Below are 15,541 nucleotides of genomic sequence, written 5' to 3'. Positions count from 1 at the left end.
AGGTCTTTTTTTTTTGTTTTCGTTCAGCAAAGTAGCATCTCTCAGTGTTTCATTGCCCCGAATCTGGGCACCCCATTGTGTGAGTGTTTTCTTTTTTGCTTCAAATTAGTTCACAAATCTGGCACATGGCATGACTGATAACCACGAATAAATGTGACCATCCAGACAGTCGTCGAAAAGTTATATTCGTATTTGCCAATAGTAAACAGAATGGCGAGCTAAAAGTGATGCATTGGATGCTGCATACGTTGGTTGCATGTAGAATGCAAATTTGAGATTAGCGTGAATCTAGTTTTTTTTAAAAACAAAGGCACAGGTATCTCCTCGTGCATCAACACAAAGTTCGCGGTGGCGTTGCCCTTGCTAAATGTGAAATCAGCTTGTTCTCGTCTCAGTCAACGCCCAAAAAAAAAACGCAACGTTTGGTGATAAGTAAACACGTATTCTGTTTCGTTAGAATGTTATTCGTTTATTTCTCAGTTGACATTCACTAATTGTTGCATCCACGGTGGATTTGACACATAATTGTTTCATACTTTCATTATTTAAGCTACGCGACCACTTTCCGGTCTCTACTTGAACTTATATTTTTTACTTGCTTGAGCTTATTTTCTGCGATTTTTTCATCTATTGTTAATAGCAATGCAGCTAACAGTTTAGCTTCGATCAAAGAACAATGAGCAAATTTTTTAGGTGTGCTTATCATTTATTTTTTCGTTTTTCCTTCTAACCTTGAATGAAAATTTTTTCTTTCTGTTTTCATTGCAATTTGACCAATCTTAATATAAGCAGTTTGAACTAAAACCGCTTCCATATACCCGAGGATTTGATTTCCTTACCGTTAATTCTCCTAGATACCTACTAGAACAAATACACCTTCAAGATACCCATACAGGAGACGAAGTATGCTGAGTCAATAAATCACGATAAAAATAGTAGTTTTTCTTGTCGTAAAAGTCTTTTAAGAAGCGATCGGTGGTGATCGCATTCCGCTAGTTGATAAAATGTATATAATAAATAAACTTAAACCAATCTAACAAGTAGGAAAGTTGATAACGATAATTATATTATAAAATAGTATAAATTGTTTTGGCAGCTTGATGTGTAAATTTGACACAACTATTGTTTTCTCGTCGCTTTCATGCAATGATGTTATTGTTTAGGTATTCAACGAGGAGATAGACTTACTACAACATTACATTTGTTATTTCGTAATAATCTCTTTTCTTTTCGGGTATAGTTTTAAGTACAAACTAATGTGCGTGGGAACTCTTCGCTGGGTGATTGACATTTTTTTTGTAATTTGAAAAGATGAAGAGAAATAACTCTTGTGTGTTGTCGAAAATTTAACCCAACCCAACAAACCGATTTCAAATCAAATCCACTGTCAATCATTCATCTAGGAAAAATTTGAAATATTTCAACAGAATACTTCCATCAATCAGCCCACTGTTGAGCACTTCTCGTTTCCAGGCTGCTCTGCTAAAAGCATACCCACCAGGCGGACCAGATTCAACCAAGCGCTCACACCAGCACATGATTCTTGGGCAAACTTTCCCAGCCATGGCAGACAAAGTCCGGTAAATCGCCCAGCGGAAGAGATGCCCCCGCACAGCCGCTATCAGCGAACGTTATCAGGTTCCCATTTAAATTATTTTCGCACCTGGCTGAGCGAAACCCGGAGCAAAGAGCCAGCTGCAAAAAAAAATAATATAACAGCATGTTTAACTGTCAGGATTTACGCCTCTGTCCCTCTAGGGAATTGAAAGTGTCCATTTTTGCTTCTGTTTTGCCTCTTTTTTTAGTTGCTCCGGGTAAATTATATTTAGCAACTATTTTATGACTTGTTCGTTTGTCCCTAACGCTAACCGGTTTCCTTTATTTCTTACTCAAATTATTGTTTCATAAATAAATTGCTTGCTCGTTACTGAAAAAGTGGACTGGTAAAAAAGAGTAACAACAACAACAACAACCAAAAATAATGATTTCATACGAAATCACCCTTCCATGACAAAGTTTTTGCTACCCTTGTCGAGTAGACTTACGACCAAACGAAAACAATTCAAATACTCCTAAATTCACGATATTGATTAGCAACCCTCAGAAATTTCAATTTAAACCTAACGGACAACGGTAGTTTACAACTTGTTTGTCACTGAAGTCTGCACGGAGGACGACGATTTGCCGTTGATCTCGACCTGTGCTGCTGCGGTTGTAGAGGATAGCGCCCCGGTTAACGATCGACCGTTGGCCGACCCGATCGTATTGTTAGCATTTGCTACCGCCACACTGTTCTTCAGGGCTTCCATGTCCTCGGCACTCTGCGGGCTCTTGTAGTTGGACGAGAAGAACGACAGGGCTTTCATCAGCTGGTAGCTCTTCGATACTGGCAGGTTGGAGTCGTACAACGTCTTGCTGTTTTTGCAGTCCACGTAGAACCACCAGTTGCACTTCAGAATGGTCTGATCGAACAGGGTGCTCTCCGGGCAGAGGAATGACTTCATGATCAGACCGTCGTCGGTGAGGGCACACACGTGGAAGACCTATGAAGAGAAAAAAGACGATTATAATAAATTCGATTATTATTGGAAACTTTGAAATCAGCTAATAAAAATGAATCATTATATTTTTACATTTTTGTCGTGCTACAAATAATGATTTTCATGTCGAAAAGAAGAAGCGCTTCGGAAGGCCTATTTTTTTTCGATCTGTGCCTAATGCAAACGAAGCTTTTCATTCACACTAAACGCCTTTTTCATTTATGTAAAACCATTAATGCTCATACAAAAGGCTGGAAATTGGGTGTCGTACGAGTTGAAGACGAGATAAAGTTATATAACCACGCTTTGGAAGGCCTCATTTTTTCCGATCTGTGCCTAATGCAAAATGTTTTTTTTTAAATAACTATTTATTGGAATATGAGTTAAAAATAAATTATTAGGATTTAAATTGGGTGTTCAGTCACAAGTGGTGACTTTTCAGCCCTATTATATATATGATTTGGTTGATACCGTAAGGACATCATTTGCTTCCGCAATTCTGAGATTTTTTTGTAGGGAAAATTCTAAACCTACTTGAATTGTGTAATGGGGAAAAGGAACTTATATACTAACTTACTAACTAATACAAAGAGCGAAGCGATTCAATTGAAGATTGCATTGATTTTTGTCGGAATTTGCTTATAATATTATGTGACATTACATCTAATGGTTCTATATTTGTAAGTCTGTGTAACTCATTTGTACTAACCCAGGGAGGACGCTTCAAAATCATTTTCAGAATTTTATTCTGAATCCTTTGAAGCGTTTTCTTCCTGGTGGAATAACAACTCGACCAAATTGGTACTGCATGAAGCATGGCTGGTATGAAAATTTGTTTATAAATTAACAATTTGTTTTTTAGACAAAGCTTAGAGGATATAAACATTTAATATATTTATTACACTTTGCCTGGATTCCTTCAATGTGATCCTTGAAAGTGAGTTTTTTGTCATACGTTAAACCTAAGTATTTAGCTTGATCAGACCATGTCAATTCCAAGCCATTCAAATTGAGAATGTGATTATTGTTTGGTTTAATAAAAGAAGCTCTTGGCTTGTGAGGAATGCAAAATGCTTACTTTTTCATTCATTGTGACAATAAACGCCATTTTTCTTCACGTAAAAGCAATAATGCTCACACAAAAGGATGAAAATTGGAGTTGTGATTAGAGGTGGTGGTGAGCTCATTTCGTCCGCGTCCTTTGTCGTTATTGTTTTCAGATATCGATTCGTCAGCAATGCTATCGTTTTCCGTCAGTTCATATCTCATTGTAAACTCAATTTTTGTTATAATCTTATCATCAACTGCATATTTTATGTCGTTTATACGCGAAAGTGATGGCATTATTAGAGAACACGTATCCACCAGGTGATGCCAATCGAGGCGATGCGGTGTGTGTATGTGTTTTCTGTTCGGATGGGTTTCCATAGAGATAAGACTGAGGCAACCCGAGTAAAGCGAAGCAAGCTCGGTTTTTCTGGCTATCTCTTCATGCGTTTTCACATGCAGGATTGTTTAATTGGGAAATCAATTTCCCCATACAAGAGAAGCTAGCTACGGGTTCGAGTCATTGCGGTTACATTTTCGCGGTTTTCATTACATAGTTGCATTCAAATGTCACTTTCTCAATCTGTTTCCCTCGTTCAATACTGATCAAATTTATATTTTCAGATGTTCTTCCATTCCTATTTTTACACCTCCCATCCTACGATACTCGCGGAGATGCACTGATATCCGTGGTCTCGAGAAACAACGAGTATCGGACTAACATTTAATGAAAAACTACAAGGATCAGAGCCCCATGGGGTTGTTCGAGCCATTGATGTGGAACAAGGCAACCAAAATTTCTAATGATCGACATTTTCAATCAAACAGTTCAATCAATCGCCACACTTTTGAATCCGCAATTTCACGACACTCTGCTTACATGGATCTTTATTAGAAACTAACACCGAACACGCGAACTCAGAATATAGACTCTGTTTGTCTTGATTTGTATTTGTTTTACAGCCGACGAAATTGCACCAATAGCCCAAATCTATGCAAATATATCTTTGTACATACTACGAGATATGGATTACGATATTTAGGCTTCTCGTCGTCAAGCTTGTGTTCATGTTTGGTATGTACGCAGTTATTTTTATAGCGTTAAATTCCTCTACCATTACTACCATTCGATTTCGATTGAAGCGATAAACTTTTTCTTATTATTGATCGTTCATCTTATATAAAATAAAAATTAATCTTGAGTACTCAAAATTTATCCTGGGATAGTTCCAAATTTCTCAGGCATTGCCCTACGGGCTCCCTAGAGTAATATATTTTTTCCTTCGATTTTATAGACAAAAACCTTTAAACGCGTTTTCCTCGAAAGCAGGTTTTAAAAGTCCGTGTCCATCATCATTCAAAAACTACTGCACCAATTATTTTCAAATTTTGCACACACTTTCTACATATAAAAAACCAGACCCCAACGTTTTCCTAGAAAAACTTCTACTCTAACTATGGAAATCCGGAAAATCGAAAACTGAAGACCCATAAAAATAAAAAAAGGCATCTACTTAGTAAATTACTTACTAACTTGACATAAGACATAAGTAGATGGCGTGAATACAAATGAAATTGGTACGCTTCCTTTACACTTTCGAATATCGCCGATTATAATCTTCCAATGAAGGAAACATTAATTCGCTGGGTTGATCAATGATAAAATAGGCCTATGATATGAAAAGTATGAAATATATCTACGGTGTTTTATATTGATGTTCCTAGCAAATACGATATCAATACATGTGTCTCCAAGCGTAGTAACTGGTAAAGGAGCAGAGTTCATATCCAATTTCATATACTTGCTCATGAAATCAATGAATTTAGTATTATCTTGTTTTGGTGATTGCCGAAAATTTGACAAAAGCTGCTATCTATATTGTATACAACATTTTCAATCCGGTAGAAAATGCTATAAGAACTCGAGTCTCTCAATGCATGAACCGTGAGAGAATTTTGCTACATTTCTTCGCTCCATTTCATACTCAGAGTATTTCACGCCCTTTAAAAAAAAATTTACAGTCTGATAATGATCGTTGCTGTGTGGAATTTTCCAAGAGAGAATCGCAAGTTGACAATTATCGCAGAAAATCGAGTCGATGATTCAACTTGATGATTCTCATACTAGGTTGCAATATTTCAAAACCCTTGTGTGGAGCATTCACAGACATTTTCGTAGACACAACTTATACAAAGGTTATATGCACATAGTTAGAATAAGCGGCAATAGTAAAATGATTCTATCGCAATTATCAACTGCCTGTATAGAATCGGATCGCGAAACGAGAATAAGCGACCGTTTGTTGCTTCAGAGAAGATCCCCACAGCAGCGTGCTAACCTTTGATTCTCAGAAATGTCATCATGAGAAATTCGCTCTCGCACTGGTGTCGATTCTATGTTAAATGAGCCATGCCGGGTTTTTGTTGTTTCGATAATTTCCGTCTCTCTTTGATGGCACTGATTCAATCGTTGAAGAGTTGCCAGTGAACGTTCTTTGATACGATAAAAGCCATCCTTGGTTTTGAGGCGTATTTTTTAGAGAATATAAAAATGGGGCGTACTTGATTTCTTAATCCGCTCAAAGACATGAAATATATTTAGAAAAACACTTTTCAACCCGAATCGGATCTTTGTATCAAATTGATACAAATCTAACATCTATATATTAAAATAATAGCGAAAAAAGTGTGTGTTGCTAATGTTCTCTGGTATGCGTGGGCCGATCTTCAAATGATTTTTTTTGTTCGAAAGGTTACGTTTATGCGGAGGTTTTAGGCTATGGTACATAAGGAAAATTCTTCGGGAAAGTAGAGAAAAACTAGAAAATTGATTCGTTTAGAATTGGAAATTTTCCATTCAAAGCATGCTAGATCTCCAATGATTGTTTGGCGCGTATCGAGTTATGCAATGCTGCTGCCCGCTGGAGAGCAAAATATGAATACTAGATTATTAATTAAACCGTTTGGCGCCAAACGAGCTGATTTGTGCAAAAATTTCACTGAGCCTACTTGATTCGCGTGTTTCTTTATTTCGAATCACATGTTCAATTAAGTAAGGGCGCCAAATGAACTGCATATCGGTTTCCATTTTCCGATACATAAATTTGGGTTCAATGCTGTGAAGTCAAATTATAAAACGACTATAAGAAAAGAAAGTGATTAACGTTTTTTATGATTCGTTGTTTTACTTAAACTCCAGAAATGTGAATCTTATCTTCTTGATAGATATAATTATTGCTGTCACAATGCACTGAGACAACAGGATTGAGGTGACCTGCCACTTCAAATTAAGACCGTTAACTCAAACACCAAAACTGTCCGGCTCTCTACTTTTTGGAACAATTCCATTCGAATTAGAAGGAAATTTTCTCGGCTTAAATTTTTCATAAGCATTTCCCATACCTTTGAAGAATTTATTGGACGATATTTTGTGTAAATTTTTTTCTCGAAGCGACCTCCAAATTTCGTCAATTGCTTCAAATTGCAAGTTCAGTTATTTGTTTGAGTCCAAACGTCTTCAATTGGCCCAAACGCGATTCGAATTATATCAACCCAGAGTACTTCGAAATTTCAAATTATTTGCATTTGAGTGGCTATGAACAGGTTCGTCTAATGTATTCGAACCATCCCGTTTGCCTCCTGTTATTAAATTACATCGATGGAACCGAGATTTGGGAACTCATCGACTTGTTTTACTTATTCGAATGATTCACACTCTTGCTCATAAACCATCAAACTGATTTTGGTTGTATTTTGCTTGAATCATTTGGGACTTTTAAGAGCAGGAAAAAACTGCTTTAAAGTGCGAATCAAAAACAATTGTCACATTATTCATTTTTACGGAACATGAAGGATAATACTTCTCACTGTGCGAGAAGAATACAATTCTACTTCACTGATCGCGAGCAATCATGAGGGTCGTTCGATTATTCTAACTTAAGAGTATTCGAAATAATTTCCATCCAAAGATAATTTTTGAGTTGTGAGAAATTTACCGGAACAGCTACAGGTACAGAAATAAAAGGAACAAGTACAGAAGCTAAGCTCAGGAAAAAATAAAGAAGGTACATGAACAAGTGCAGAAAGTACAAAACCAAGTACAGAAATGAGGGAAACAAGTATAGGAAGTACTGGCACAATTGAATGCAGAAAAAGGTACAGAATGTGCAGATGGTACAAATATAAGTACAGAAGTTACAGGACCAAATACGGAAAATACGTGAGCAGGTATAGAACGTACAGGAAAAAATTCTGAAACAAGCACAGAAAGTACAGGAACAAACACACAAATTACAGGAACAAACACACAAATTACAGAAACAAGTACACAAAGTGCAAAACAAAGTGTAGACAATAGAGGAACAAGTAAAGAATAAAGTTCAAAGTTCAAACGTCAATCGCAAATGTTGTCGAGACAACAATTTTGAATGGCAAATTAGAAGAATTAAAAGTGTTCATTCCACGCATTCCAATGATGCCCACTGCTGTGTCATTTCTATTTGAACGTCATTTTCTTATCCGTTTAACTTTTCTGTTACCGTCAATAATCGTTATGAGTCTGTAGCGTGAATTTAGAGTTTTTTTCAGATGGTAAATTGTACGCTGCCTGTTTGCGTTTCGGCAAGCCATCGGTTTTATATATTTTGTCCTGTTGTCCGCGATATAAAAAGGTTGGGGCCACTATCATAGAGCATTATAATGATACTTTTTTCAAAAATCATTAAAATTGATAAGTAGTTTTGATTTTCTACATCCAATCTATTATTATTGCGCTACGAAGTGTGCAGGGGTCCGCTAGTTCAAAATAAAATTTAAAAAATTAACGATCATGTGATCCAGCATAACTCCGGATCAATCGCACAGATTTCAACCAAACTAGGTAAAGATACTTATGGCACTTGGAAAGTATTCCTCGGGTATTTTCATGCGGATGGAAGGAGTAGTAAGTGTTCCTAGCAGGATGATTTTAGGTGAAACTGATGGAGTTTTACGAGAATCGAAACTTCTTGACCAGTACAGATAATACTCTCGTCTTAGAGGAGATTCAAGAAATATTTTTCTGTAATGACCAATTTGTAACTGCTTTGAGCACATTACTCACAAGAAAATTTATTCTTGATACTGACAAAATCCATTACCATTTTAAAATAATTGTTGTCGAGAATTTGAACGTACGAGTGAGCTATTATGGGTATTCTTGCAAAATAAATCTGTGGCCAGTTGCCATATTTGGAAATATGTTACACGTTTGGTAAATTTACTTCCCTCAGTCTATTATAGAAGCAATGATAATTTATCCAACATAAGTAGAAAAGAAAAACAAATATTGTAACAGTTTGACAAAATGAATTCAGTACGTTACGATGGCATGTATAAAATTGATACATTAGAACCTTTTAGTTACAATTTAGCGGTGTTTAGGAATTCTTTCCTTCCGCAACACTCAAATCTGTATTTTTCAGGAGATATATTAATTAATTCTCATATGTGGCAACCCTGTTTGGCACGACGTATTTCGAAGCGACACCCATACTAGTATAAAGACGTGTTCTACTTTACTTTCATTTTCGCATTGCCGTCGTAATTGAATGTGTTAGTGACGGCACAAGCTTTTACAACTTCTATTTTGATGAATCTGATGCTTGTGATAGGAAATGGAGAAAATTCAATTAATTCTTAATCATGATCTGTGGGGCTGAACAGTACAATAAATTGTCACTAAGTAGATAAGAAGCTATGTCAAGATGAAGTACAATCTTTATATGTATATCTGGTGTAACAAAAGCCTTCTACAATTAAACTAGGCGATCAAAGATGCTTGCATTTATAAAATGCTTCAGTTATAATTTTTGTGATCCTTACACAACTAAAACGTACGCTTACGTAAGGTCGATACTTGAATATTATAGCATTGTTTGGTGACAGTTCTCAATCATTCACAAGGAACTTATGAAATCAGTTCAAAGCAATTCCTATTATTTGCACTCCGTACACAGAAAAAAAATAATTAAATTTACACGACATGTAAATCAATTGTGCTTTGAAATAGACATTAGTTGAATCTGATTTAAAACCATGATCAATGTAAAATTATATTGGAATGCATTGATTTTTCAACTAACAAGACTGTATGTTTCGAAAAACGCTTAGTACTATAAAGTAATTTTCCATTTAATTTTGATGATTTATTGATTTGTACTCAATCACAAATCGGGTTGATTCATCCGGACTTCTGTCTAAACTTACCGGCAATTACGAAACCGAACTACAGTATGCGTTAGAAGACCCAAACCCAAACATTTTTAATTTCATTGAGGCTTAGTATCTTTATTATCAACTTTAAACACCTGTATTAACATAACATATTCGTAGAATGTCTGCAGACCTTGGAACACAATATTTGCATCTTTACCGTAGGTAGATGTAATCCAAGGCAAAACATGATCCTTAAGAATTCCTAAGTACACATCTGTGTTCACTTTCAGGCCTTCTTGGATAATAATGGGGTCCATTTTTTGGCCATCGGAAGCAACCAATTCAAACACCATCACCCCTGCTGGATTCTTGGTTCCTCTTCGAACTTATATACTGGTTGGTGCGACTGTTGGACACGCTGTCGACAGTAAACAGCTTCTCATCCGTAAAAAGAATAACGGTGGACCTCTTCTTCAGATTACTAGGCAGTTTCTTGCTTCGCTGCACTCCAGCTTCTTTAATTCTGTCAGTAATCAAATGTCTTTTAAAACGAACTATAGATTTTCCTTTTAAGTCATATTGCACAGCCCACCTTACCGTTGCTTCTGATACATTAGCCTGCTTTGCCATTTTGCTCATGCTCCTGACGGGATTTCGAGTTACTTTCATCTTAATGGATTGTATCGACCCTGGTGTTCTCACAGATCGCTTCCGACCACTTCCGACCACTTCCAGGTTTTCTTAGTACTGTTGGGAGTCCAACTGACGCCTTGGCATGAGATACAGTAACCCTCGAACATTTTACAAGAGCCATGATATCTGAAACTGACTTCTGGGCGTGAAGTTATCTGAGAATGTAATCATCGTCCTACATTTTTCAAAAAATCTTCCTTAATGAAAACAAATTCAAATTTATCAATCTGTTTGTAAACAATTATTGACACCTGGAGCAAAATTTTGTAAAACTAGGTTGAGTGACTTGAGCGGTAAGGTAGTGTTAGTGACAGTTTCAAAATTTTCTAACGCATACTGTACATTCTTTGCTAACCATTAATCCTTCTCTGGTATGACCTTCAACACCCTCTTCGATTAGACTCTTATGTTTCCAATCGACTCGATATGAGTTCTCCTCGGTGGCCTTTTGAATTTGAAGCACAGCCAGAAATCATACGGAGCTAAATCTGGCAAAAACGGTGGTTGTGGAACGATTCTGGTTGAAATTATGGTAAAAAACTATCTTGAAATCAACGCTGTGTTAAATCAATGCCAATACCAATTTGGTACCAATAAAGATTTGACGTATTTATGATAAAAAATATACTTCAAAAAGGTACCGTTTTGAAATGACAAAGTCTTCAGCAATGTCTCTTATTGATGATCGATGGTTTCTAAGGACTCTATTTTTTGACGTTTCGCTCGTTAGTTGATGTAGAAGGTATATCGGGACGCTCTTAGTCGCAACGCGTTGTCTGTCGTTGGCAGCTTTCGCAATGTTTCCGCAATGGTTATTTCATAAAAAAAAAACAAAATTCAATCGAATTTCTTTGTGAAAAAATTTCAGACACAGTAGAAATGGATAAATTTACTTTTGGCGTCTTTAAAACAATAATGCCTTTTTTGACTTGAAATTTAACATGAATGTCAAAAAACAGTGCTGCCAAAAAACTGGTTTAAAATATTAACAAACGCAGTTTCCTGGTATTTTCGGGTACAGTAAAAGAAACCCAATAGTTTCAAAACATAAGTTATTAACTAGTACTCCAAATGGTATAGCAGAAAAACTGAAAAGAAAACACCCAAGAAAACTATTTAATCTCGATAAAATTAATTTTCAAGTTGATGCATAACAACGTAGAATATGTGTATTTTTTTGGTACTTTTTTCAAACGTTCTATATGCTGAACTTCTTCTGTGTTCAGTTGCAGAGCAATACAAATCCTCTAAATAAACTAGATATCTCTAGACATGCCGGAGCAATATCACCGAGAAAATCTGTTTGAAAAATGTACAATGCTTCTGTTTTTGCTTCGCGGCAATTCGGAACGAATGCAATCATTTTCTACTGCTTGACTAGTAGCTTTATTGCACAAGTCGAATGCAATAAAGGGTAAAATTAGTTCCTCACCAAACCAGCAGGCATCTGGCCCACATTCTTATCCCGCTCAAAAATACAGTATTCATGTGAGTTGTAGAGTAGAGTCCAATAGTTTAATATACTGCATGTGTAAGTACTATCAAAATACCTCCAAACGGAATGCGAAGGAGGCGAGCTTCGGTGGTAATAAATGATAAATATGACAAAGCTTTGCTATCCCGCAAAGTAATTCAGAATTGAAAACAAAATACTGAGCTAGAAAAATAAATTTACCTCTTTGATTTAGTACCTTGGCAATCAATTATCTCTATTGTCCAGCTCAGTAGGTTAGGGCATGCAACCCTCCTACACTAATCATCAATACCAAACACTTTATTCTTAACTTGAGCTAACATTTACAAGTTTCTGTTGAAATCCGCATGGTTGTATATTCGTTGTATATGTGAATACGATTTTAATCTCACGTGATACGTTATGAAACGAAAATTTAATAATTGTGTTGGGTTACAAAAAAGAAAGTAACGACGACTACCAATCAGATAGATTTCGGCCTGAAACAATTTCCCTCGTCATAACTATTCAATTCATTCATTCATTCATATTCGGATCTATGCCTAAAAGCGCAGAATATACGCATTCTGCTGTATAGAACAAACAATGACAATGATACAATCACCAGGTAACCTTGTCATGCAGCATAGCCATTGGCTACTCACAAAGGAACTGTTATGTACTGCATACATTGTTGCACTAGGTCCAGCTAGAAACAAAATTGCGCCTGGTTAGCTGATGCAAACTCCCAATTCCCGGCAGTTATTGCTTCCAGTTCTCATCCAGTGACGGTGATAATACAGGTATGAGGAAGGGCGATCCACCGAATGAATATCGATGTGCGAAGCAGCAAAAACGGTTGGGCTCTCTAGCCGTAACGGATGTTTACGCGATTTGCAATCGACGATGACCGCGTGTTATACGACAAACCTGTGGCAACCGTGGAAACCCGCGGCTATCGACTGGGATGCCAAAGGGATATATCCATGCGATGTATGCGCTCAGAATATCGAATGAAAATCCACTCGGCCGTAAACGCATAACATCTTTCGATTCCATTTAGCCGTGTTGGTGGTTCGGCACAGAAAGCAAAGCTGATCCGACGGATTACGAACTGACCGACGGTTGTTCCAGTTGACTGAATACTGAAGGGAAAAGGATTTCGTGCATCACCGCACAAGATTTTCAATCGGTTGTTAACAATTAAATTCAGGCTGATGATTAGGGATATCCGGAAAGGCGCATCTTTGAAGTGGAAAATTTGCTTATGAAATACAGGTACCATTTTTTGTACACATTTTAGATTGAGAGCGAGAATATCCGTGAAAGGTATTTTACTTGTTTCTTAAACCTGATAAGTTGAACAGCTAGTTTTTTATGTAAATTCAAAATAAAGTTTGAAAAAAATCAATATTCGTATTTAAAACCATACAAACATATTTTTTCTATAGTTGAAACTTACCATACAGCCAAGGTCCTCATCGCCGTACAAGCCCGGAAAATGTTTCTGTTCGCCACAGTTGAACGTCGTGTATGGCAAGTCGACTTTAGAAGTGAAGTTATCGTCAAAGTTTTTGTCATAACCCACTGGGTAGTATTCTTTTGGCGCGTTCATAACCTAAAAAGATAATTCGTTTTGTAATTACTCAATGGCTGAAAAATGGTTTTGTTTTTAATGTATTTCTTTTCGATTGTACAATACATCATGTTATATGTATAAATATAAAAAAAAATATTTCTTAAAAATACGATATTGGGAGACCGGTTTAGCTCATGAAGGACAGCAATATTATTGTCTTGTGTCTTAGATAGAACCAAACATTATGGCAACTTTCTAACAGTTCCAAGACAAATTTTGAGCTTGTCTTGACCTGATATCCAAAACTCTTAGAAATAATGAAACTTATACTTGACGTAAATTCAAGCATGCCGTAGTTTCTTGGGTGATGATAGAGTATTAAATCTTTCAACGTGTAAAAATGAATATTGTGTTTGTTTCGATGTCAACTTCAGATAAATTAGCTGTGAAGTTAATAATATGATTCATGTTTACTTACTTTGAGACGTAAATTTAAGTGAATTTCGATGCTTCTTTTATTTGCAGTTCAACTAATCTAGACTTTGCCATTCGAAGGATCCGAGACCTAATCAGACAATAAAAATCTTATTTCTCCCGGATTCCTAGTTGGTCTTACAAACACTGAACAAAGCATTGAAACTGCTTTTTCAGTAAAAAAAATGTGTGCAAAATCAATAAAATTACCCACATTATTCTAGTGAAATAATTTTACTGCTGACGAATCACCATATTCGAAATAGACACAAGGGGCGTTGACAAATTTGGGTCACCACCATCCAGACGGTTTAATGCATGCATTAGAAATAAAGACTACCAACAATAACTAAGTGGAACACTTTCAATGAAAGCAATGTGAAACGCATATGAATTTAGCTCACCAAACTCTATAGTGTTGAAGAACGAGATATATCATGAAAGAAGAAAATTCCATAGTAGACTCTTGTTAAGAACTCGAAAGTATAGATAAGAAAAAATCCTCTCGAAGAATCAAGAATACCTAAACACACTTTACTGAACGAAGTGATAGTTGAGTAAAAACAATAGTTCAGGTAATAGAAAGTATGAAAAAAGATATTCATGCAATTGTGGCCGCTTACGGTATGGAAGCAGGAACTCAGTAAATCTACTCTTGGTTATATTTTTTGCCGCCGCACAGTGGTTCGGATCAACAAAAACGTGGACATAAATCAGTAGCTCCCAAACCGTTCTTTAAATGCATATAGTTGCTTTTAGGAAATTATTTACAAATATATGCCGCGTAATTTGATTCTATCGCTAATTGTTCATGGCCTACTTTGACAAAAAATATAACCATAACTTTTTTTTCTGAAGAGATAGAATTTTTTTCTTCTACAAAGTTTTTGAACTATTGAAAATAATTTACTTCGTCGAATATACCATAAGTCTAGGTCGCACCGTTTCGGATATACAAAGCATTTTTATGGTAACCCACTTAAAATCAATTTTTTATTCCTAACTAGTTTCGAGTTATTTTGTTATGCATACTTTGTTTGGAATAATTGTAGAAAATAAAAAAATCCTATATTTTTGTTGAAGGTAGTGCATAGGTTTGCTGTTTCCTGGCAAAGTTATACATCATTTTACCTTTTTTATCTAGAAAACCTGGTGTCGAGGCGAAGTATGCAACATAATGCAACAAAGTTTTACAATACTTATAGGAAAATATATTCCTAGTCCAAATTATTTTCCAATGATCTTCCAATATCTTGAGTACTATTCGAGTGACTCATTTTCACTATGGCCATGCTGAGATCATGAATGGTTAAGAAACGGAAGGCGTCACGCATCTGCAATTTGTGTAACTTACTTTTGCAGTGAGCGTCGCACGATCAACATCTCGTCTTAAAAATCGTGTTGCTTCGTGATAACTCAATTTATTTACACGTTTAAACATGGAATCTCTTCGTAAAGGTTTGTACTTTTACAATGTTTTATCATATTTTGTTTAGAAAACATTTTTCCATTTTTTTAATATGTGTTGAACTTTTGATAATTTTTTCGGATTTCAATAAT

The 15,541-nt window shown here is 36.0% G+C and overlaps 1 protein-coding gene across 7 annotated transcripts in view; it reads right to left on the bottom strand.

Moving 5' to 3' along the window:
* Positions 1 to 443: 443 nt before the first annotated feature.
* LOC131427031 (uncharacterized) overlaps positions 444 to 15,541 on the bottom strand; it is a 231,662-nt gene continuing 216,564 nt past the window's right edge. For all 7 annotated transcript variants that reach the window (XM_058589904.1, XM_058589909.1, XM_058589910.1 and 4 more), the window contains 2 exons: positions 13,391 to 13,546; positions 444 to 2,543 (listed from right to left, as the gene is read on the bottom strand). In XM_058589904.1, the coding sequence (XP_058445887.1) occupies positions 2,139 to 2,543; positions 13,391 to 13,546 (561 nt within the window). In that variant the 3' untranslated portion in view covers positions 444 to 2,138. The remainder of the gene's footprint in view (positions 2,544 to 13,390; positions 13,547 to 15,541) is intronic.

Source organism: Malaya genurostris, chromosome 2 (genome assembly GCF_030247185.1).
Source record: "Malaya genurostris strain Urasoe2022 chromosome 2, Malgen_1.1, whole genome shotgun sequence".
Classification (NCBI taxonomy): Eukaryota; Metazoa; Arthropoda; class Insecta; order Diptera; family Culicidae; genus Malaya; species Malaya genurostris.
This window is presented reverse-complemented; position numbering and strand designations above follow the sequence as displayed.